This window comes from Mobula hypostoma, chromosome 6, assembly GCF_963921235.1.
Source record: "Mobula hypostoma chromosome 6, sMobHyp1.1, whole genome shotgun sequence".
NCBI classification, from domain to species: domain Eukaryota; kingdom Metazoa; phylum Chordata; class Chondrichthyes; order Myliobatiformes; family Myliobatidae; genus Mobula; species Mobula hypostoma.
In genome coordinates, this window is record NC_086102.1 from 51939230 (window position 1) to 51965906 (window position 26677).

Here is a 26677-nt window from a genome sequence, read left to right on the forward strand (position 1 = left end):
GCTAATCGGCATATTCTTAACAGTTCCATTTTTACAAGCTTGTTGAAACAAGAGGTTTTATCATATATGCGAAAAAGAGATCAATGCAGAAAGGACATGCAGCCCAGAGAATGGACTTGGACTTATACTTTTCTGTGGCGAATGGAAACTGTAATGGGGGGTTTAATTGAACATCTTTAATGGTATAACTACATGCTATCCTTCTGGCTAAATGTGTAAATTAGAACTCCAGAATAATCTCCTCCCCTTTGAAATCCTGCTACCATATTGCTCAATTTCATATTTTTCTGCAAATCCAGTGAAGTGACAACAAAAGAGTTGGCACGTAAGGAGAAGGTTAAGAACAGATCTCCTTACTTGGAGTGGAGTTGTCTGTTCACGGTATTCATAATGAACAAGCATGATAGTTAGATAGATAAGTACAGCATAAGCTCTTGATTCATCAGCTCCATGAGACCTTGTAGAAAAGATGTAAGCCATTACAGATATGTGATAATTTGATTTCTTTTTCAAGGATGATCATTTCAGTTGGCAATGTAAAGTCTTGACTAATAAGACTTTTGGAAACAAGCAAGACGAGTTCAGTGGGTACGTAGAATCCTCCTTATACATCTATCATTAAGAAATAATTAATTTTAGAATTGTAACTGACTGTTATGCATAGATTAGAAAAGAAGTGCAGGTTTTCTTGATAATATAAGTGTGAACAGTGAGCAAGCTCATCATACTTCTTGTCCTTGGATTCCGATTAATGCCAAGGACATCTACAGTAACAGTCTCCAAGTCAGTCGTCGTAAATTGGACTGACATAAAAATATGCTTGTATAAAAAGCAGATGAGCAGAGGGGCATGAAAGTTGTACTGTATTAAGTATTTCGTTCTGTTTTAGATTGTTTTGTTAATCCTTTGCATCACTTACTAGAAACACATAGGTCATGTTCTTTATCAATTATTTTACATGTTGTTTTAGTCATAGTGTTTTATATATTTTTGTTTCTTTTACCTTGTCACTTATTATACTCTAATAAAATACCCTGCAGCAACTTAGGAGTGTTCCTTCTCCTTCATTGATCTGAATCCTTGAAAATTCTTATCATTCCCTTTCAAATGGTATTTGTGTAAATTAAAATTAATTTCTTAATAGCCTTTTATTTTCAGTTTCCAAACTTAATAACCCAACAAATTGTTCATTGTGGTGAATTACTACTTGAGTCACAGACTAAACACAGAAATGTTAAACCTGGAGAACTTTAATCATTCTCAATTCAATTGGCTCTCTGGAGAGTAAAGAAAATTATCAATGGATGCCTATTTAATATGTAGAAACTATTATTAAAGGGAATTATTAATGGAAGGTTAATGAATATACTAGAAGAAAGTATTTTCAAATGTCTGGAAAACAACATATATTGATTTTTTAATGGGGTTGAATCTGTAGTGACTCTTCTGGACAATCCAAATAGTCCCATTCACACCCACTCCTCCATGTTGACTAAAACACGGGCCCTCTTGAACCAACATTTCAACCTTTGAAAACAAATTTCCTTTATTTACTTTTAGATTTTAAACACCCTTATCAAATTATCTTTCAGCTTTCTCTGTTGTAAAGACAAAAACTACCACCCTCACTTTCTTCTTTATCCATTTTGACAAGATCTATAGCCCTACTCTCTTCGTTACATCAAAGATCTCAACTAGGTTGGTGAGCCACAAATTGTTTTGGGAGTCACTTTGCTACTACAAATATTGTCCAGCCCATACTTCTCCAAATGAGAATTAAAACTGTCCTTGACAAACTTCTCACATAGAGCATGATGTGCAATCCTCCAGATCACATTTATCTGCAAGAAAGACTGAGAAAATGCACAGCTGGTATAGTGTCCAGTCTTGATCTCTTTGTCTGGATAGGAAGAATTCTATGAGAATCAGGTAGCGTGCCATTTTTCTATGATGTCAAGCTTTCTTTCTGACTATTTTTTCTCCTGTCTAACAACCCAATGAACTTTTCTGCTGCTTTAGTACTTGGAGAAAATGTTTTAGGAAATCAGATAGGATTTCTCCTCATTTCCTTTCTGCTACAAATCCCATTGGGTTGAGGCTTGGACTGGGTATAGTCACAGAGAGATGAGCAAGTAAGCAATGGACCTTTAAAATGGTTGTCATTAAAACCTGGTGGTCACAGAAGGGCAAAAATCTCCACTGGAATTGCCTGTACAGATGCAATTCAGCAGAGTAGTGGTCCAGGTCAAATTTGTCTCTAGAAAAAGAAATCAATTTTCAGATGCATGACAACAAAAAAGTGTCATGAGTCCAAAATACAGCCCATTGTGATCCCTTTTTTAAAAACTATTATACAGTTTAACCTTTTCTTTTAATCCCCCTTAGGTTTTCCTAACTTCTCCCTAACTGTTTCCTAACTCTGTTTTTTGTTTGATTTTCTATTATATTTCAAATTTAACATTTGTCCCAAAACTGTTTTTATTTGGGCCTGCTTTCCTTGCCTTCCAGACTAGTTTAGCATTCAAAGCTCTGGCTTTTCTTCAAAAGAAAATACCTCATTGAATGCTTAAAGCACCACTCCAAATCCCACTGAGACTACTTTTCCATTCATAACAACACAGTGATACAACATATCATTCATTTTTCTCCACATTTCCCAAATCACCCATTCTCTCAATTTAATAATTTCACTGTTAAGTACACACAATAACTGAGCATCCACATATCACTGTGGAGAACTCCAAAGATACACAAACTTCTAACTAAAGAAATGGTTTTTCATTTCCGTTCCAAGTAGATTAGATTTTGTCCTTTGACTATGATGTTCTACACTCTCACAGCAGAGGGAACAGCCTCCCAGCCTTTACACACATTTCTGAAAATGACTAACATGGTATCAGTGAAATCATTTCCCATTCTCCAGTAACTCCATTGAATACAAGATTATCACATTGTATACCGTCCTTCATCTCAGGAATCAAACTGACGAATATGCACTGCATTCCAAAGTAGGCATATTCTTCTTTAGCCACAACTTACCATTTGTAGTCTTAGCAATACCCATCACAATTTCAGCAAGAGTTATTTTCATTCATTGAATAAGTAAGTTGGGAAATATATAAAAACGTGATGTACGAGGGGTGATTGATAAGTTCGTGGCCTAAGGTAGGCGTCAATTTCAGAAAACCTAGCACATTTATTTTTCCTACATTTATAGTACATACTTAGTCCAGCGGTTGTGGAGGATACAGATACCTTCTTTGTAGAAGTCGGCGTCTTCGACCTCCAGAAAGTGGTCCACAGCAGGGATGATTGATAAGTTTGTGGCCTAAGGTAGAAGGAGATGAGGAGAAACTTCAAACTTTCTGCATTTTCACTCAAAGAGTTGAACTGCACGTGCATGTAACAAGATCTGTACAACTCATCTCCTTCTACCCTAGGCCACGAACTTATCAATCACCCCTGCTGCGGACCACTTCTACAAAGAAGGGATCTGTATACTCCACGACCGCTGGACTAAGTGTGTACATGGAGGAGGGGACTAAGTTGAAAAATATATGTGCTAGGTTTTCTAAAATTGACTCTTTCTACCTTAGGCCACAAACTTATCAATCACCCCTCGTATCTGAGTCACAATCTGGAATTCTGTTTTGATTAAGGGAAAAAAGGACATTTTTAAACATTACTAAAGACAGTTATTCTATGGAGGTTCCACCAATTCCTATTGTAAAAATCAACATTTGGATACATAGCAATTGGCCACAGTGCACAAAAATATTAAAGCTTTTAGTGGAGATATATGTAAATATTCAAGGAAAGATTGTTCAATGTTCATATGTAATTTCAATATCAACGTGAATTGAAAGAAGCTTCATATGTGCCTTTTAGTGTTTGGAGCAACTTAGAGAAATCACCTACCGTGGACCCAATTTTCTTTTGTTAAAACGTTATTTATTCAATACACAATAGTTCAGATTAGTTTGTATTAGTTTAGAAATACACAAATTAGTGTTAACTACTATCACAGTACAAAAAGAGACTGATAGCACATGAAACAATCCACTTTAGATGCTGATAGATTTCCTGTTCTGTTCTATGGCAGACACAGGATAAGGTTACTGAGCTAATATTAAGGAAATGGTTGAAAATCAGGTCTAATAGTAAAAAGGACACTTGTGGAGGTGAACATGATTAAATACTCCAGAAACATAATATGCTACAGGGACCATGGAAATGTCATCTGTATAATACTGATCAAGGATAAATAATATAAATTTCACTGCTAGGTTAAAATCATGGACATTTTTGCCTGATTACCTTAGGTAATTGAGATAAATTGCTCAGTACAGCTTGGAGTCGTCGAAATGTTATGGCACAGAAGCATGCCTTACAGCCCTTCTAGTCCATGCCAGCTCCTGGTAGAACAAATCCAAAAATTCCATTACCTTGCTCGTTTTCCACAGCCCTAAAATTATTTCTACAAGACAAGAGTCTAACCAACTCCTCCTGACATTTAATAGAATTACCATTTCAGAATCCCCAAGAAACACATCCCAGGGATCACCAGTAACCAGAAATTTAACAGAACAGGCACATAATACATTGCTTAAAAGAAACGATCAAATGCTGGGCAATCTGCGCTAAGTGACCAATGTCACGACTTTGTAGAAATTTGCCATCCTGGCTTTCCAGCTTGTTTCCTTCTCAGTTCTTAAGATGTTTAACATCATTTGAGCCACTATAACTACCTGCTCAGATTTCATCCAATAGCCTCGCAGGAACATTTCCAGTTCCAGGGTGTCAATATGTCTGAAGATCTGTCCTGGATCCAAAATATTATTGCAACTACAAAGAAGGCATGGCAGCGGTTGTATTTTACTAGGAGTTAGAGGAGATTTGGTATATCGCCAAAAACATTCACAAATTCCTACAGATGTGTCACGGAGAGCCTTCTGTCTGCATCACTGTTCGATATGGGGGCGGGGGGCTACTGCACAGAATTGAAATAAGTTACAGAGAGTTCTAAACTTAGTCAGCTCCAGCATGGGCACTAGCTGTAATTCACATTTTTTCTATTATCGTGCATTGCATCATACTGCTGCTGCAAAGACAACAAATTTCACAATATATGCCAGTGATATTAAACCTGATTCTGATTCTTAAACATTTGTTTCTTCTTCCAGCCTGAAGGAAATAACAGAGCAGCACTGTAGCAATGCTGCATGGCTTGTTTCAGTTTGAAGACACAGAATGACACCATTCAGCCCATTGAGTCTATGTGGCTCAAGGAGTAATCTCATCAGTCTTTTATCCCCCCCCAACTTATTTTCCATGGTCTTCAACTGCCTCTGGTTCACCTACTACTCTCCTATCTAAGCGAGAACTAGGACTGCCAACCAGAACATCTTAGGGAAGTGACAGTAAACCCATATGATCAAATTCATCAACAGCACTGGAGCTCAGGATCAAACCCAGGCTGCTGGAACTACGGCAGCAGAGCAAACTGCAATGTCACCTTGTTTCTTCTGTAACATAGGCCAGAGCTACAGTCTCTACCATCCAGAAGGATAAGGATAGCTAGTACATAAATTCTCCTCAAGATCACAAAACATCCTGATTTCCAATTACAGCGTTATTCCTTCACAGTTATCCAGTCAAACACTGAACTCACTACTTAATAGCACTGTGGAGTAATTAGTGTATGATGGTGCAAGGTTCAAGGGAAGAGCTCACCACTATCACCTCAAGGGTGATTGAAGATGACCCTTAAATGTTGGCCTTGCCAGCAAAATGCACATTCAGTATTCGCATAAAAATCTGGCGTATCTTAATTGGTGCTAGCTTTGATCATGTCAACAACTTGTAAGGTAAGTTCCAAGTAAGGGTTCAACCTGAATTTAGCACATATGTGATAAAATAAACTTCATGTAGGCCAATTTCTCAAAATGTTAAATCTGACAATTCCAGGAGTAATAATACAGGTAAATAGTCATGAATATTAGATCATATTGCAATGTTAACTACTGAACTTTATGCACATGATTGTTCAGAGCGCTAAAATCAAAACAGGAAGATCTCAGAAAAAATAATAGAAAAAGAAAAGAGATAGCAGAGTTTGGACAAAAGTACTGTATTGTCGATAGAAATTGTTGAGTTCATTATTCTGATTTATTATAAGACGAGGGTACTTCATTTATCATATAAACTTGTTACTCACTTCCAATGATCTAATTTTTCTACTTATTCTTGGGATTCTAAATTTTCATTATCCTGGAAAGAAGAGGCTGTCAAAAAGAAACACAGACCTACATTTATACAGCACCCAACTTGAGCCTAAATTCTTCACCTCATATTGTGGAGATTCTCCACAGTAAGCAGCGGGGAAATCTCTCTAATTTCCCGTTCCCAGTTGGAAGACAAGTGCATTTTGCTGCTCAATGATAAACTGCTGATAGAAGTTTCTAGGATGCCACAGGAAACAGTTGAGGCCAGTTCATTGGCTATATTTAAGAGGGAGTTAGATATGGCCTTTGTGGCTACGGGGATCAGGGGGTATGGAGGGAAGGCTGGGGCGGGGTTCTGAGTTGGATGATCAGCTATGATCATACTGAATGGCGGTGCAGGCTCGAAGGGCCGAATGGCCTACTCCTGCACCTATTTTCTATGTTTCTATGGTTCTGAATCCTCTGTGCATGTGCAGAAATCTGAATGTTGCTGCAATCAAATACTGCAGTCAGCTATAGCTTAATGTATGATCTAAATGAAATAACCCACTATATGCTGTCTTTCCCAAGTCTACACCAAAACACAAGTGCATTGATGACTGCCGTGAGGTATGAACCCACAACTTACAAACTCAGACGAGAGCAGGCTACTTACCAAGTGAAGCTGAAAGTGAGAGAATGATGAAAACAAATGAAATCACCATGGGAAAATAATATGGAATTTGACATCATGGAGAAATCGACTAGCATGATGAATAAAAGGATGAGTTAACTATTTGCAAAGGTCTCTTCCTTTATTTACAATCTAATTGCTTCTGGAAATAGAAGTCAGGATTCACTGCCTAGAAATAATCTAAGTTTTGAATTTTAACTACCCTTAATGATGTAAACAGACGAGTCCAAATATTTAGAATTTAAAATTAGATCTGGCTGCCCTGCTTTCAATGGATTAAAGCTTCACCATGTCAAACATGTGAGGTGGATACGTCTCGATAACCAATTTCAATCTTAATTTGCAACTCAATTATTCATGGGCTATGCAGCTGGAAAACAACTCAGGGGTTGGCATATGGTCTCAATTTCCTTCCTTAAGGAATAGATGATTGGATGTGAGAAGCATTCAAGTTCTAATGAAAGTTTAGTTAGTTAGTGTTTTCTCCGAGATAAAATTCTGCAACAATAGCAATATAAACTCACCAGCACTGGAACCAAATCTATGAAGGGATAACAGGAGAGCACTTACCTGCCTGATTAGTGACGATGGTGAGAATAGCAAATTGCCTGGGAACCATACTCTCACTGGAGACACCATTCACTGACTCGATCTCAAATGTGTAGTTCATGTGAGCAAGAAAGTCAACGACGGTCACAGATGTATTTGTTAGACCGGTGTTTCGAGGCAGGAAACGCATCCCTCCTCCACAGAGTGAGCATTTCTTAGGGCCTAAGCCACACATCTTACAGATGACGTTGTAGGTGAGGTCCTTTCGTCCCCCTGTGTCGACTGGTGGACTCCACTCCAGGATCAGTGATGAGTCATTAATGTTGAAAATGACGTTACGAGGGGTAGAAGGAGGTCCTGACAAAAAGTAAAGCAGAATATTAAAGCTACTTCACCCCTTCAGTTTCAGGACATCTTCATAAAGCTTAAATCAAAACCCAAGAGGTCCATGGGGTCAGGATAGTATAGAACTCCAATTCTATAATAATAGCCAATAAAAGCTGTGGAGTACCTTGTCATCATAAACCTGTAATTAACTCAAAACATTATATTGAAAAGTCAAGACCTTTGGCTCTATGTTATTTCATTGATTGTTTTGCTAGACAACCATTCCTATATTTTTGGATAAAATAACCCACTAATATTGAAGCAATTTTAATATATTATTTTCTTCCATGCCTGCAAAATAAACCTCTGAAAGGTTATAGAGGGCAAGGTGATAGAAGTTAGGTAGAAATATGACGGGAATACATAACTGTCAAGGTGAAGTAAGAACAAGCAAAAGATAAACAGAATATATTAAGCTACTGCCTTTAGAGAAATTTAAATGAGGCAGACAGAACTTTTAACAAAAGCATTTGTCTTCTTTTATACTATGGAGATCATTCAAATCCAGACAAGAATGAAGAGTTTTTTCTTGTTATGCTAATGAACCTAAAATGGAAGGAGCTTGAGTTGTGGGAGTTCAATTCCTTGTGGATCTTTATCAAGGGACCACAACATTCCTTCAATTAGGACTAATTGAGGCTAAAAATAACTTTATTTTTAGCTACCTTGATATAAATGTCAAAGTTCAGGAACACTGCTTCTTGGTACCAATTCAATGTCATGCTGTTCTGTTGCTATTTACTTTGATCGAATCGTTTAATATGCAGTGTAAGCCTATGATCTCTGTATGCAAACTATGCTGTAGAACGTAGAACATCACATGAAGATATGACAAAATATCCATTCAATAAGTAACAGGATCACAAATCCCACCGACTACAAAATGACAAGACAAGAATGCAGTTCAAAAGAAGAAGTAAATTCATGCTTGACTTTGCTTGAAATAACACGCGCGAAAAAATAATCCTTTCACTCAGGGTAGAAAAGTATCAGCAACTTTGTCCTTCAGAATGCATTATTTGGGTATCCATGCAGCACTTTTCTACATTCAGATTGGTTGCAAACTTGGTGACACATTTGAGCCCAAGATGATCCATGTCCACCTCCACATTATTGCTCTGCCCAAGTCTAGAAGGTCAACAAAGCAGTTGCTCAATTTGATTTCAGTCTCACTGATGCAGAGGAGCACTGGAGATACTGAGCAATGCTAGGGATTTCTATGTGAAAGTTTGTCTCAACTGGAAGGACTGTAGGGCCCTGGATGATATTGAGAGGAGGAGGTGTAGGGTCAGTTACTATAATCTCTCCCTTATCATTACACGGGGGAGTGGCTGGGGAAGGAAAGGGATGGGAAAGGATTGATACACAGACCAGAGAGTCACAAGGAGACTCTCTCTGTGGAAAGTGGAGGGGAACTAAAAATGTCGTTGGTGGTGGAATCCCGTTGTAGCTGATTGAAGTTGTAAAGAATGATACGCTGGATGCATAGGCTAATAGAGTGATAGGCGAGGACTAGGAGAGCTCTAATCCAGTTCTGCGTGGCAGGGGAAATGTGGGAAACAAAGGGGTTGCAGGTGAGGGCTTCTTCAGTAACAGTGGAGGGTGGAGAACACTGTTTTCCTAAAAGAGAGGACATCTTGGATGGTCTCTTCTAAAGAACAGATGCAGCAGAGATAGAGAAACTGAGACAAAGGGATAATATGCTTACAAATGACAGCTGTGGAAGTCACTTGTAAGGATATCATTGTGGATTTGGATACATTGTAAGGATACTGTAGATTTGTAGTATATGTCGGTGGATAATCTAGGGATGCAAAACATGGTCAGTAGTCATAAGTATCTTTTCTTAAATGTTACTAGGAGGTACATTCTATAATGCATTGTTTTAAATTATATGAAAATTGAAGCAGAAAATACTGGAAATGCCTCTTCAGAGTGGACATAACTTGTAGAGAAGAGGCAGTGAATAAGAATGCAAATACAAAGTAAAGCAAATGAACTGCAGATGTTGGAAATCTGGAATTGTAACAGAAAATGCTGAAAGTACCCAACAGGTATGGTAGCATATATGTAAAGTGAAAAAGGGTTAATGTTTCAAGTTAATGACCTCTCATTAGTTACTTCCTCACTTTGACAATCCTGCAGTTCTGATGAAAGGCCATCAAACTCAAATATAATTATCTCCCTCTGTACATATAGGCTGTCTGACTGGATGGGTATTTCCAGTGCTTTGTGTTTTTAGTTAAGCTAACTAGTCCCGATTTTTGGTGTTTGTATATATTATGCCATCTCATCTCCTTCGCGTTTGTTCAAAGTGTATTAGAAAGTAAACACCTCTGTACCTGTAAAATGAAAAATAATGATTAGCATTTGTGAAAACACACTAGCATTTCCCTCTTCAAAGCAGCTAGACAAATACTACATAGAAAGAATAAATGCATCTGTGGATGTAGTCTTGTCATTTTTGCTTCTCATTTATTAAAAAAATTTGAAATTCTGAGAAAGATATATCATTAAGTGTATACGATTATTTAATTTCTAATGTACTTGAGTTGTTTCCTACTTTGATTTATCAGTCTGTAGATGGAACTTGAATTAAAAATACAAAGATTAATTTTCTATGTGACTATTAAAACTGAGAATTCCCATTGGTGCCTCATTGATTAATAGAGATCACCCCTCCTTATGCAATTGTCTGTACCTTCAAAACTTTAACAGCCTTCACTCTGGTAATGAATTTAATCTCTAATGTTTACCTTTATAAATAAAACACAGGTTTTTGATAAAATCTATGTTTCCATAATCTGTTTGGAAGTGAGCGTGTATTTTAACATCTTTATCTTCTACCGGTTATATCCTTACCATGACATTCCTGCATCTGATGTCCTTCTCCAAAGCCTTTTATTTGCCCCTTATGTTCCTCGTTCAGAAATTTTTATTGATTTTCTTCCCTCCTCCCTCCTGGTTTTTGAAATTACTTTCTTCTAATTTTTCAATGTTCTCTTCATGTTTGCCTGTCTTTAATCGTTATGAACACTAAGACCATTATAGGTTGTTCAATAAAGATGGCAAATGTTGCCTGCTGTAAGCAGCTGTTTTCTCCAGCAGTCAAGAAAACAACATACTGAGAGAATTCAAGGTTCCAAAGTATACTTGGGCTTCCAACAGAATTAAAATTATTAGGCTAGAAATGTAATTACATTACACCTCCTTAGTAAGTTTTTTTTTGTGATTGAAAATTTACTTCAGCCAGAGTGAGATGACCACTGATAGCTGGTTTTACATTATTCTGCATATCTAACCAGGCAGTTTGCATGCTTGATGTGATTTCTATGTCAGTTCCTCGTGGAATAATGCCATTTCCCTGGGTGTCTCCATTTGGAGTACTTTGAGGAAATTAGATCAGGTTAGCCTGGGAGTGACAAATGACAGGTACTGCTGAGACAATTATGCCATCATTGTGCAGCGTCGGATTGGGACCTTCCGAAATCAGTGTCTTACTTCAGTTCTTTTGTACTCCATTCTCACAACACGGCAGCAATCCCAGCCCACTGAACTTGACCGTGACCTCTGGGTGCCATCACCTGAAAGGATAGGTACCGACAGTTGATCTCCCCCATTACTTCCCACTATCCTGATCACCCTGGTGTCAATCCACCTTGACCATTCTCTGACCTTCCCACCTGACTCTCAATTCCAGTCTGTGAATGTTTAAGGGGATGACTTCGCCTTTGCCTAATCCCAAATCCTGCAGCAATATGTCAAAATAGATGGCAAAATCTATTCATGAGAGGTTTTGAAGGAAAACTGGGAAAGTGGAGTGGAATGGGATATTCCCTTAGCTGGCCCAGGACTGCCTGGTTGAGTGGTCTCAATCTGTAAGAAGATAATACATTGAAGCAAGCTGTTGCAGTTGATTTTATTCCAGCTAGCACTCAGTTAAGGAGCTACAATGAAAGCAAACTTTTATGAAGCAAAAGCTTACACTAAATACTGCATGAATTAATCTGCTAATCACACCCTGACAAGTGTCCATCTTGTAGGTGAATATCTAGTGGGACAGTTACTTCTCTTGCTCAACAGCTTGCTTCAATAGCTACTGCTCTCACGCATGGGTTTTTGGATTTTCTAACACTTTGATTTGCATTATAAATATCACTTTTGAAGCACCTAATGAATAAATACAAAATTACACATATCCTGCAGTTCTACAAGGGATCTAAAATATCGAGGGTTAGACTTCAAACATTACAGAGACAAATGTTTTCACAGCCAGGATAGAACTCCTGCAGCCAAACAATTAGCAAACAAGACAGACAACTTTACTTTCCTGAAAGTATTAGAAGCCAGGTTAAATAACAAGACTGAGTTGTATAGTTAGGTCCCACAGAAACAGGCCTTTGGGCCCATCTCACCCATTCCAACCAAAGCTACTCCCTTTAGCCTGTATTTCTCCTATATCCCTCCAAGCACTTCATATTCGTGTACCTGACTAAATGTCATTTAAACATAGCAATGTTAACATCCTCTGCTGCATCTCCTGGCTGCTTGATCCATAGCCCCAGGACCCTCTGTGTGAAAAACTTGCCTCTCTGGTTCCCTTTAAGTCTTTCTCTTCTCACCTGAAGCCAACAGCCTTTAGTTTTAGACTTCTCTATCCTGAGAAGAAGACTGCAACCATTCACTGAAGCTGGCTGCAAGTTCATTTCAAAGTGTCATTGAAAAAGTGAGCAGAACAAAACCTTTAAAAGTGAAGCAACACACATCAAAGTTGCTGGTGAACGCAGCAGGCCAGGTAACATCTGTAGGAAGAGGTGCAGTCGACGTTTCAGGCCGAGACCCTTCGTACGTCGACTGCACCTCTTCCTACAGATGCTGCCTGGCCTGCTGCGTTCACCAGCAACTTTGATGTGTGTTGCTTGAATTTCCAGCATCTGCAGAATTCCTGTTGTTTGCTTTAAAAGTGAAAGCAAGTTTATCTTTAGCAAGTTTTAGGAGAGGATGGATAAATAGCACTGCAATGTTATATATCTCTGAGGCTTTCATCCATCAGAATCAGCAAAATGCAATATGTAAATTGAACAACCATTCATACATGAAGGATCAGAACTTATATACAGTATATGAATTTCACAAGGGCGGAAGGTATGTCTTTTTCCCAGATGATAATAAGCCCGGGGAATAAGTTGGTAGATCGTGCAGAGAGTGCTAATGGATTGCATCCCTTCAAAAATGAGCCAGATGAGCTCCTGGTTTAGGCTAAGATTACATGCTGACTGCTGTGACCTGGCGACCTCCTGGTTCTGCCCAAAGCATCTCAGGCCTGACATATTAACAGTGTTTCTCTTTCGACAGATGCTGCCTGGTCTGCTGAACGTTTTGGGCATTTTCCGTTCTTCTTTCAGATTTTCAGTCTCAGCACACTTCTGATTTTCAAACTGAAGGCTCCTGGATATTCATTTGATAGCCAAACAAAGTCAAAAGCTACATTTTTTTCTAATGTATCTGAAATACTTCCTTTGCATTGACCAGTCAATTTCATGACCACCTGTAGTTGGGGTAGGCCTGGAGTCTGGGGACCAGTGTGGGAGGGTGGCATTACAAATCAGCGCGAGAATGGAAGCAACACACACAAAAGTTGCTGGTGAACACAGCAGGCCAGGCAGCATCTATAGGAAGAGGTACAGTCGACGTTTCGGGCCGAGACCCTTCGTCAGGACTAAATGAAAGAAGAGATAATAAGAGATTTGAAAGTGGGAGGGGGAGGGGGAGATCCAAAATGATAGGAGAAGACAGGAGGGGGAGGGATGGAGCCAAGAGCTGGACAGGTGATTGGCAGAAAGGATATGAGAGGATCGTGGGACCGGAGGCAGAAAGGAGGAGGGGGGAGCCCAGAGGATGGGCAAGGAGTATAGTGAGAGGGACAGAGGGAGAAAAAGGGGAGAGGGAGAGAAATAAATAAATAAATAACGGATGGGGTACCTCATGTTTGAGAGAATGGAAACAGGGGCTTGATCGAGCAGCTAGTCCTCTCCAATGTACTTGTTTTAAAACTGATTGTGCAAAGTAGCTTGAATACCTAATTAATACTGAATTCATGCATTACAAGAAACACCACTCGGCCACCTGAGAAACCTCCTAGGTTTTCAGATATTGAAAGGAGAGCATTCAGTTGGAGGACTACAAAAATAACCTGCAAAGCTGTTGTGTTCTTCTATCATCTCTACATGGTGCACTTCAAACTGGGGTACTTTTCCAGCCAACACAAAGTGTTATGATTCTGCAGGAAGCCACCATCTGTTTATTTGAGTAGAAAATTAATAGACTGCTATGAATGGATTCAGAGTGGACACCCACAGCTGCTCCCAAACTCAGAACAAAAGAAGTAGGTCTTATTTTAATTATTATGAACAGTGAAAGGAGAACTTTGAGAAGAAAATGAATAGTTCATTTTCCATTGTTGGCTGATACATTAGATTTTACATGCTGATGCACGTGAAGACGTGACTGTGGATAAGTTGCAAAATTGTAATCCAGAATTGTGTACATAACTTGATAATGAGCAAAGGCACAGGAGATCAGTTTTAATCTGATAATAATTGCAATGGTAATTGAAAATAAATGGATTATAAAACAAATTGTGCTTCTTTGATATACTATGCCAAGAGGAGCAATGTGAACCATTCCTGGTGCACTTTAACCTATAAACACAAGAGATTCTCTTTACAGATGCTGAAAATCCAGAGCAACACACATAAAATGCTGGAGGAACTCAACAGGTCAGGCAGAAGAAGGAAGTGTGGGGAGGGAAAGTAAGACAAGCTAGAAGGTGATAGGTGAAGGCAGGTGGGTGGGAAAGGTAAAGAGCTGGAGAAGAAGGAATCTGATAGGAAAGGACAGTGGATCTTGGGAGAAAGGGAAGTAGGAGGGGACCCAGGAAGAGGTGATGGCAGATGAGGAGAAGTAAAAGGACAGAGTGAGAAATAAAAGAAGGAGGAATGGAGATGGAAAAAGTAAAAAAGGAAAGAAAATTACCAAAAGGAGAAATTGATGTTCGTGCCATTAGGTTGGAGACTACCTAGATTGAATATAAGGTGCTGCTCTTCCATCTTAAGAGCGACCTCGTCGTGGCAGTAGAGGAGACTATGGACTAACATGTTGGAATGGGAATAGGGATTAGAATTAAAATGGTTGGCCACTGGGAAATTCAGCTTTTGATGGATGGAGTGGAGATGCTAACAGTGGTTTTCCGCTTTACATTGGGTCTCACCAATGTAGATGAGGCCGCATTGGGAGCACCACATATATGGTCAACCCCAACAGATTCGCAGGTGAGGTGTTGGCTCACCTGGAAGGACTATTTGGGGCCCTGAATGGAAGTAAGGGAGAAAGTGAATGGGCAGTGTAGTATTTCTGTCATTTGCAGGGATATGTATCAGGAGGAAGATTTGTGGGGAGGGATAAATGGACAAAGGGATTATGGAGGGAACGACCTAAGCGGAAAATAGAGAGAAGATGGAATGTAAATATGTGTTTGGTGTAGGATCCCTTTGAAGATGGTGGAAATTATGGAGAATGACGTGTTGAATGTGGAGGCTCATGGGATGGTTTGTGAGAACAAGAGGAACTCTATCCCTGTTATGCCAGTGGAAAGATGTGGTGAGCATGGATGGTTGGAAGATGGGGTGAGCATGGATGGTTGGAAGATGGGGTGAGCATGGATGGTTGGAAGATGGGGTGAGCATGGATGGTTGGAAGATGGGGTGAGCATGGATGGTTGGAAGATGGGGTAAGCATGGATGGTTGGAAGATGGGGTGAACATGGATGGGCGACCCAGACTATGTGAAATTTAAAAGCAGCACTTCAACTGACATATTCAAAGTATAATTTTCTAGTTTGAGGAAGAGTCTCTCCTAAATAAATGGGTGCTATAATGATGGTAGGGTCTGGGATAGTGCTTTCAAGAAGTCAAAGAGATCTTGGCATGTTTGTGAAGAGCAATCCCTCTGGTGGCTTGCTCTTTGTGGGTAGGGACCATAAAGATTGAGTGTTGGTCCTTTAAATAAGAAGACTTCAGGAAAATATAGTCAGTAAAATCTGATTGTTTGTGAATAAAATGCATGACTGTTTTTCCAGAACTTAGAGGTTGAAAATACAACAGCCATTAAATTTTGTACTTGGGTTGACATCATTTGTGGGAGCTGTATGCTGGAAATAGGTTTGGGCAAAACCAAAATCCTGCTAAACACGAAGGACCTGAATATACAGGTCAGTCATACTTATGCAGGACAGATTATTTTACATTTATAAACACAAGAGATTCTGCAGAATCAGGCAGCATCTATGGAAATGAATTAGTAATCGAAGTTTCAGGTCAGGACCTTTCATCAGCACTGGAAAGGAAGGGAAAGAAGCCAGAATAAGAAGGTGAGGGAGGGGAGGGAGTACAGGCTAAAAATTACATTTGAAGCCAGGTGGGTAGGGGAGGGATGATGAAGTAAGAAGCTGGAGGTAAGAGGTATAAAAGGCAAAGGGCCAGAGAAAAATGAATTTGGTAGGAGAGGAAAATGGACCATGGGGGAAAAGGAAGGGGGAGGTGGTAGGCAGGTGAGGTAATGAGGAGTTTAGACAGGGGCCAGTTTGGGGAAGGGTGAGTGGGAAATTACCGGAAGTTAGAGAAATTGATATTCATGCCATCAGACCAGAGGCTATTCAGACGGACACTCATTAGTCTTACAACATACAAACTGAAACAAATGCCATTTAGATGAGTTACTGGACTAGCACAGAATGAACCATACCTATAAATGAACCTTTCAAAATCTGGTTGAGAAAACTGCCAGTGATAAATAATGGCAGTGCGCACACTGCAGGTAAGTTACTATTGCACCACATTACCTCCCTCTGGAGCTTGTCACTTTAATGTTATTCATGAATATATTTTAATTTAACATTGGAAATGTATTATAATTCATTTTTGATTTGATTTACAAATTCATAATTATACCTCAAAATTAAGGAAAGCTTTTAAAATTTATGTAAACATGTATTAATTAATAAACAAATTAAGCACTTAATTTATGGATGAATTTCTGAATGTATTAATTAACTGAGATTATTTTGTCTTGTTCCTGAAATGCTTTAATAATTTATGGATGAATTTATAAACACATTAATTAACTTTTAGTGCATTTACTCATGCTCACATAAACACATTGTAGCAAACTGCTTTAATAGATGCTTTCCTGGGACTTTGGTATCAGTGTCAAATTCTTCCGTTCAGGTTGAGGGAGAAGAAGAATCTGAAGTAGAGCTAACCATATCATTGCTTTCACCTAAAGCAGGCTTTTTAGAACATACCACCTGTTACAAGTATAGCTGCTGTTCGTTCACTCCCAGTTCAATTAAGGAGAGTATAGTGTATTATCGTATCATTATTTGATTAATAATATTTATAATTATACAATTATTTATAAACCAGTAATCTGAAAAATTATGAAAGCTTTTGCTAAAATACTCTGTACAGTAATTTAATGCTCATCATACAGTCCTTTAGTGTTCCTCTTATGAAGGCTTTAAGTAACAAAGTTGAAACACTATGCTCAGTGAAATGAAATTATGTTCATGTTTATAGATATAAATATTAATTTTCTGTTGGTCATTATTCTACAAAGAGCATGAATATTAGGATCACTTGTTTTATTTTCCACTAAATTAACCGTGAAAGTAGAACAGAGAATATTAGATTGAAAATAGTACAGATTTATTAAAAATCATTAATTTTTCTTCTAATAAATTAACAAAACTTGGTGTGTACAACAACATACACATCAGTAATTGGTGATAGAAATACTTAATCTGTGCACACTTCTTTCCTGCTGTAATACATTTGTTGTTTCAACATTTTCTCAAATATTAACATAAAACAGGATTTTTGTGCTTATGTCAATATTTGCACATTAGGTATATATAGAACATAGACCGTTACAGCACAGTATAGGTACATCAGCCCACGATGTTGTGCCGACGTTTTAATCTACTCCAAGAAAAATCTAACCCTCCTACATAATCCTCCATCTTGCTATCATCCACATGCCCTTAGTCTACCACCACCCCTGACAGGACGCTCCACACACCCACCATGCTCAGTGTTAAAAAAAAACTTATCTCTGACATCCCCCCTGTACTTTCCTTAACACCATCTTAATATTATGCACCTTGTATCAGCCAGTTCTGCCCTGATTAGCCATTTCCACCCAGTATCTCATGCTGTATATTTCAACTTATTAAAAAACTATTGCATTCATGAGAGGGTAGCTGAAGCACAGAATGACTGATACATAAAGATATTTTAGCAGAAGGTTTCACCATGTGCAGATTTCTTTAGAAATCATATTCAGATTATGTTATAACCAACAGAATATTGCCTTGGTCACTTCAGGGCACCACTTATCTTGCCACAGCAGAGATCTGCCCAACTTAATACATAAAGCAAATTGCATCATAGGTCATGCAGCCACAATTCCTCCAGTGATGGCAGAAATTGAAATCATAGGGAGGAATCCTACGTCCTTCATTAATGATTCACACAAATATTGAACACTTTGCATAAGGTTTGAGAATGAGATGGCAATAAATGGGTATATACTCTCCGATTTATCTACTGCCCGCTGCACTGCCCAGCCTCACTTATCAGTGGGTAACATGACTCCACTTGAGCTCCCTTCACTGATCACTGTCTGATTTTTTAAACTATCATTTGTTTCCTGCATGTTGTGACCAAGGTCGATCAGCCCACAACTCGCTAGGGCTTGGTGCCACTGACAGGACAGAAAATCGGGCTGTGCACTTAAGTTCTGACAGGGAACTCCTGGGGTTTGACTTTAGTGAATGAATCCATCAGCTAAGTGCCAGCTAGCAGCAGTTTTCAAATAGTTTTAACTAATTTTGCAAAATTTCCTAAGGAGTAGGAGTGGGCATTAACTTTGTATACAGTGCTTGTTCATCTCACCAGAAGAGTGACAAATCCAGTTTCTAGGACCATGGAGTCCTATTTCCACTTTTCTAACGACAAGCACCTGAGCAGATGTTCCTTGCTGATTGTACAATCAGAAGTGGTTTTGCTGTGCCTTTCTGCACCATCTTTGCCTGCCCAGACACTGTCTGGACAACTGTGGCCTGCTTCAGGTTAATTTCCATAGGTACAGATCAATATGCTCAGTAAAAAAATTAACACCATAGGGGAGAAATTAAATTCACAGTTATCATTTTGTAACTACTCAAACCCCAACAGCGAGATGCATCAAAATAGCAGATTTGTGCCTGCCACTTACTGCTTTCAGTTCTGATAAGATCCAAAGCTTGATTTGAGGTGAATCTCAGATTGGTTAGATCAACATCTACGACATTTATTCTGCCAACTTGCCTCCATTCAGATCACAAACCAAATTCCTCCTTTTCTGTTTCTTTGTATATTTCATTTAAATTTAGATATTTATATTGCTCAAAATTTTCATACTTTGCTTTATTAATGCAAAAGTTTTCAGAATTCAGAATTTTTGACTCCTTAATCTATGCTCATTTGATATTTTTAGTTATTATTTATTATTTATTAAACTTTGAGAAGAAAATACGGAGGAAAATAATTCTAATTCCAAATAATTTTATAATGTGAACTCTAGCAATAGATTCCCAAACTATTGATGGCTTAGCGAGATGTATTAGAATGGGCATGTCCATATTGATTAATATTCTGTCTAGACTAATTAGATTTGGCCCAGTCTCTGCCACCATTGGTTCGTCATTTTACTCCAGCTGGGCAATTACTTGATGGATTAGTGTCTGACCCTTGTTGATCAAATCCCCCATCCATCTGGCTTTCCCTTTCAGCATTTATAATGATGCAGAATTCAACAAATCAACTACCTGTAAGTGAAATTTAAAGAAAAAGCAGCAGATGTTTAAAGTCCGTTAGTAAAAATAAAAAATGCTCAGCAGGCCAGACCACATCTGTGGGAAGAGAACCAGAGCTAACATTTCAGATCGAAGACCCTTTCTCATACCTGAAACATAAGATCTGTTTCTCCTCCCACAGACACAGCCTGACCTGCTGGGTAAATTAGCAGCCATTTGAACTACTTAGCCTTAGCCAGCAATTCCCAAGTGAGTACTTGGCCTTGTCCTAAGATTATTCCTTTACAGCATTCCTCTCAGGGTCTCCCACTACAAAGTGCGTGGCACTGTTTTGTCCCACAGACCACCATCTTATCTTCTGAAACATCTGCTCAAACTGCACAAAATGTAGGAATTGAAATATGAACAATATTTGTAAATGAATCCATATATCCCTACACTTTAACAGCACTTCATCTGCCAAACTCATTTTCATCTCTGACTCCAATGATATCAGCTCATAACATACTAATAATCACATGTGTGAGGATTTCCTGTCAATAAAATCTTTCTTCCTGTTGTCAATCTTCCACATCATTAATTTATAATGGAAATTGTCTGTGTAAATTTGCCAGACTCTCCCACCAGTGACAGCATAATACTGTTCCCAGTTTTGCAGCTCTCAGCTACATTGTAGGAAACCCTTAATGTTTTATCAGACTGAACACTACTTCTAAATTGCAATTAATTTTATCTAAAAATAAATGAAATCACATCATCAAAGTACAATGTAATAACAAGGAAAGTGAGTTTTAAACTGGGACAGTGATGTAAACTTAACCAATTACTGCCACTTTCTAATGCTTCTTGGGTGCTGAGGTAGCGTAGCAGGTAGAGCAATGCTATCACATCTCAGGGTGTCAGGATTCTGAGTTCAGTTCTGACGTCATCTGTAAGGAGTCTGTACGTCCTCCGCATGGAACATGTGAGTTTCTCCGATTTCTCTGTTTTCCTCCCACAGTCCAAAGACCTACCGGTTAGTAGGTTAATTAGTTATTGTAAATTGATGATTAGGCTCACATCCATGATTAGATTAGGATTAATCGGGGGTTGCTGGGTGACATGGCTCAAAGGGTAGGAAGGGCCTATTCCATGTTGTATCTCAATAAATATATAAACCCATTTCACCCAAAGAAATTTCACCATAGGAAGCATTAAATCTGAGTGCATAATAGCTCAACATCTGATGAGAAAAAACTGCAGAATTGTTGACACAGTTCAGGACATGACAGTCTTCCCTATTCTGTCTCTATTTCTCACCACCTCAATAAAGCAGCCAGCATCAATACAGACCCCACCCACCTGGGGCAATCTTTCTTCTCCCCTTTTCCATCAGGCCGAAGATAAAAAGCCTGAAAGTACATACCACCAGGCTCAATAATGCTTCTACCTGCTGTTATCAGACACTTGAATGGACTTTTTGTATGATAAAATGGACTGTTACCTTCACAATCTACCTCGTTATGACCCTACACTTTATTGTTTACCTGCACTACACTTTCTCTGTAGCTGTTACACTTTTTCCTGTATTGTTATTGCTTTATCTTGTTCTGCTTCAATGCACTGTGTAATGATTCAATCTGTATGAATAGTACGTAAGACAAGCTTTTCACTGTATCTTGGTACATGTGACAATAATAAATCAATATCAATAGCAAAGATTACTTTGAGCCTTCATCCATACAACATTGTAATGAGATAGCAGCCTGGATCTTGCAGCCTGCGGCAAGCTGCTTGTTCTCAATGTAGACATATGAGAAAGGTCATTGTTACTGATGTTAGCTTTCTAATCCAGGAATACTCACTCCTTGAACGTAATTCTTCAGATGTTATTATAGGATTCAAATTCATGGCTCAAGATCAGTAATTCAGGGCTCAGAACACCAGACCAATAACTTGACCACTGTGCTGTTGTACTCAATGAACATTACAGATCCTAATGACCTGTGTAAAATATGGAGCGCAATGTATATGGCCACCACACACACTTTGTGTATTTAAAGCTCTATTATACAAAATAGATTGCTTATTGCAGTTGTACTGCTTTTTCATAAATTACCCTATCTTCCTTCAGGTGAAAGGAACTTAAATGTCTTACTAGTATTGTGATATTGTTAACATTGCTGATTGAGTACATTGCTATTGAGAGCATTTCTTTACGATATGCTCCACTGGCACTAACCTACATTCACCTCCCTTTTCGATTTTTCTTCTGTCATGCTTTTTCCATTACTCTCTCCTGATAAGCTTCTCCTAGCATGCTTTGAGTGACTGCCTGGCATTAGTGTTGAAGAATTACCACAACTTTCCTAGCCAGAGTGGGGTCAAAAAAACAACGGTAAAAAGTGACTCTTGTATGTTTGTGAGTCTGACTGTGAGAATCTTGAAAGTGCTGACACTCATTCATGGAGGAAAATGCAAAAGATTTCTCTGTCTAACACCCCAGAAGACCAGTGTCTATATGGGAACAAATTATTTTAAGAGGCCTTGCATCATTACTACTCAATAACCAGGGAATAAAATGAGCACAGCCAGAGCTTACTGTCCAAATGACTGGCAATACAGCTTCAAAGTTGCACTGAAGTGCCGCTACGCATGAATACAAGGGTGCCAAGGTTGACATCATCCATGGATGTAAGCATTGAATCATAGAGCACAACAGTACAGAAACTGGCCCTTCAGCCCTTCTAGTCCATGCCAAACTGTTACTTTGCCTCGTCCCATCAACCCGCATCTGGACCATAGCCCTCCTTACTCCTCCCAAATTTCTCCTAAATATTGAAATCAAACCACACCCACTACTTCCACAGGCAGTTCGTTCCACACTCGCATATCCTCTGAGCGAAGAAGCCTTCTCTCAGGTTCCCATTAAATATTACACCTTTCGGCCTTAACCTATGATGTCTGGGTTTAATAAATAAGCAGTGCGTTGTTTTGCCTTGTTAGAGAATTACAATCTGGATCTGGTTGTCATCATTCAATGCTTTAATATGTAATAGTGTCAAATTAGCTACTGTAATAAAACATCATAAGAGATTATTAAAAGCCATAACTTAATACTTAGACTGAGATAGCAATCTTTAATATCAAAAACTAAAATAACACAAAGAACTCCCATTAGGATTTCTGTCAATCCAAAAACTTTTACCTTAAATTGACTTATTAAAATATTACCTATCAGATGACACTATAATTAGACAGATTCGTAATAATTTTGTGGAGAGCGGTCATTGGCAGAGCATAAAGCATAGATCTCATAATGTTATGAGAACGGGTCCTGAAGAAACAATGGAGAATATGAACATACAGTAAATGTGAAGGGTGCCATTTGCATTGATCTGATGCTGTCTGACTTGTTGAGTGTTTCCAATTTTTTTTGCTTTTTCTATAGACTTCAAGCAGCTGAATTTTTTTTGATTTTTAGATCTATGGTCATGGTTGTATTGAAAATCTGAAGAATATATTTATAACTAAAAAGGTATCAATGTTGCACTTATTTTTAAATGTTACTGATCAAGTTTGTTTTGGTTATTAGTATCAAGGTATGCTCTATAAGTAACTCTAAACCGAACAGTTGGAACTTGTGCGGAGGAAACCAGAGCTCCATGAGGCAGTTTTCCTTAGGGAATTAGAGGTAGAGAGGACAGCAACTTCAATTTTCTTAGTGTTATCATTTCAGAGGACCTTTCCTGGGTCCAGCAAGTAAATGCCATTACAAAGAAAGCATGGCAGGCACCTCTACTTTCTTAGAAGTTTGCGAAGATTCGGCATGTCTTCCAAAACTTTGACAAACTTCTACAGATGTGCAGTGGTGAGTATATTAACTGGTTGCATCACAGCTAGTATGGAAACACCAATGCCCTTGAATGGAAAAGCCTACAAAAAGTAGTGAATACAACCCAGCCCATCACGGGTAAAGCCCTCCCCACCATTGCACACTTCCGCAAGGAGAGCTGTTGGAAGAAAGCAGCATCCGCCATCAAGGACCTCCCAGCATTCAAGCCATGCTGTCGTCTCACTGCTGCCATCAGGAAGGAGGTACAGGAGCCCCAGAACCCACATGACCCAATTCAAAAACAATTGGAATCCCTCAACCAGAGGGATAACCACTCAACTTCACTCACCCCAACAATGAACTGTTCTCACAACCTATGGACTCACTTTCTTTTAAATTTTTTTTTTCATTTTTAAATCTTTTTTATTAATTATTATTGAAAATCAACAACAGAGAAAAATACATCAAAATAATCAAGACAACATATCCATATGTAGAATAAGAGTTAAACTATCAACCAAATTGAACAGTACATCAATAATAATAAAAAAACCAAAATGTTAAAGCTTTTTTTTATGGAAAAAAGAAAGAAAGGAAAAAGAACCCCTACTAACTAAAACAAAAAAAAAACCCTAATAACAAAAAAAAACGGGAAAAAAACCCACTTGGAGCACAAACCCAAAGCTATACGCCATACAAGCTTCCATAAAAAAAAGACATCAATCCGCCAACCAAATCCATATACCCAAGCATCAGAAAAGGACCATCTTTATTAACTCAAATCAAATGATAATAACGGGCAAAAGAAACCCACCTTTTCTCGAAGTCAAATCTAGGATCAAAAGTTCGACTTCTAATTTTTTCCAAACTAAGACATAACATCACCTGAGAGAACCATTGTATCAAAGTGGGAGCAGAGGCATCTTTCCATTTTAATAAAATAGCCCTTCTAGCCAATAATGTGACAAATGCAGTTACGTATTGGTCTGATATAGAAATACCGTGAATATATTGAGGAATTATACCAAACAAAACTTTCAATTTATTAGGTTGTAAATTGATTTTTAAAGCTTTAGAAATTGTAGAAAAAATAGATTTCCAAAATTGTTTCAATACAGAACACGACCAAAACATGTGTCAATGTAGCTATCTCAGTTTTGACACTGACTATTTACATTAGGAATGGACTCACTTTCAATGACTCTTCATCTCATGTTCTTGATATTTATTGCTTATTTATTTATTATTATTATTTTGCATGTGTCTTTTTGTTTTTTTTTTGTATTTAGTGTGAATGCCTGCAAGATAATGAATCTCAGGTCTGTATATTGTGATATATGTGTACTTTGATAATAAATTTACTTTGAACTTATTTTCTATCCTACATATTATGTTAGCAGCCACAGAGATGAATTAAAATCCTGAAAAATCTGTCCTGAAATATGCCAGTTGATTGGAAAGTGAAAGTTTTGTGAAGACCTTCATGTTGGCTGCATAAATATATATCCAATAAGATAAAGCAATCCTATTGCATTTAACAGATTACGTCTATTTGAATAGAAAGGACAGCATTAGGCTCTATAATGATTCAATTGAAACACGTAATCGGCCACAAAATATCCTTTCCATTTTTGTAAAGAGTCAATTTGTCTTTCACATTTCTTTCCTTTCCAAAATCCCCAAATGTATTACAGCTTCCTAAATCCAATGTGTCTAACCTAGCACTTATAAATATTCAATTCAATGCAAATTCACATTCTTCAACATTAGCAAAAATGGACTCACTGGCAAACTATTTCGTTGCTGAAAGCATGGTCTTGCTGTGTATTAACTTGGCTGTCATTGTTTGTGTAGAATGTGGCCTGTTACGCTACAAAAATGGCTTCTATAATGTAATTTCACGCTCCCAATGAGAGATGGATTAGACATAATCTCTATAAAGTGATTAACGTAGCCTACACCTTATACCAGTGAGCAGGCATATCATAATTCTAGAAGGGTTCAACACTTATTTGACTCCAACAATGTCACTTCCAGCTTCCTAACTGCAGCCTTGACAATTAAGCATTATATTAAATGGGAAAAAAGAACTCCACAAAAGCATCATTTAAGTAAATGCAGTTAGCTGCTGGATTATTCCTCATAACTGTTGACATTTATCTGTACTTGGTTAGAGTTCCAATTGTAAAGACTGTTGTCTGGCATATAGTGGATTAGTCTGGTAAAGATTTGTACACAAACGTATTGCCTCAAGACAAAAGCGGGCTTGTAGAGCTTCTTCATGGTGTTAAATATGAAAGAGGAAGAAGGAGAGGCAGCTGGAGAAAGGATTATCAGTCTTGTCTCTTCTCCCAGTGCCCAGCACTACCGTCTCCATGGGAGTTAAACATGCAGATAAACCTTTCTATCTGTTAATACAACCCATTGCCTCCTGATGTGCACCTTCCACACCTGTAAAAGAAAGTGTTGTGCAATCAATGTTGCCATCTGTCATGGTTTTGTCGCGCTGTGTGTGTCAAAGTCAAAGCCGAGTTCATTGTCGTATGCACAAGTACGTGTGTGCACAGCTACGAGGAAAAACTTACTTGCAGCAGCATCACAGGTGCATAACATTGTATAAACAGCTTCCACAGGAAAGAAATCATAAATTAATCATTTATCATACACAATTTTTACAATTAAAAGAAATAAAAACAAAGTCCATTTTAGAGCAAGGTGGTCAAAATGGCCATAGTGATTAGAGTTTTGCCAGTTGGTTCAAGAAGAAATGAGTGGTTTAAGGGAATTAGTTGCTCTTGCGGGACTACAGGCTCCTGGACCTCCTGCCTGACCTAAAAGGATGGTACACATAGAAAAACCACAGCACAGAAACAGGCCTTTTGGCCCTTCTTGGCTGTGCTGAACCATTTTCTGCCTAGTCCCACTGACCTGCACACATAGAAACCATTTGGTAGCTACACTCCAAGAGATTGTTAAGGGAAACAAAGACTCTTCACTGGAAGCTTCCACAGATTCATTTTCTATTGCTGTGGCCTAACCTGCTAAATGTTACCAGCTTTTTCTGTATTCAATTCAGGTTTCCTGTGGTTTTGTTTTGATTTCCATGTTATCATTGA

The 26677-nt window shown here is 38.3% G+C and overlaps 1 protein-coding gene across 1 annotated transcript in view; it reads right to left on the reverse strand.

Annotated features, from left to right (window-relative positions):
- Window positions 1-26677, reverse strand: part of epha6 (eph receptor A6) — a 754868-nt gene that overhangs the window by 293285 nt on the left and 434906 nt on the right. Inside the window, exon 5 of the mRNA XM_063050836.1 lies at window positions 7468-7803. Coding sequence (XP_062906906.1) covers window positions 7468-7803 — 336 coding nt within the window. The remainder of the gene's footprint in view (window positions 1-7467; window positions 7804-26677) is intronic.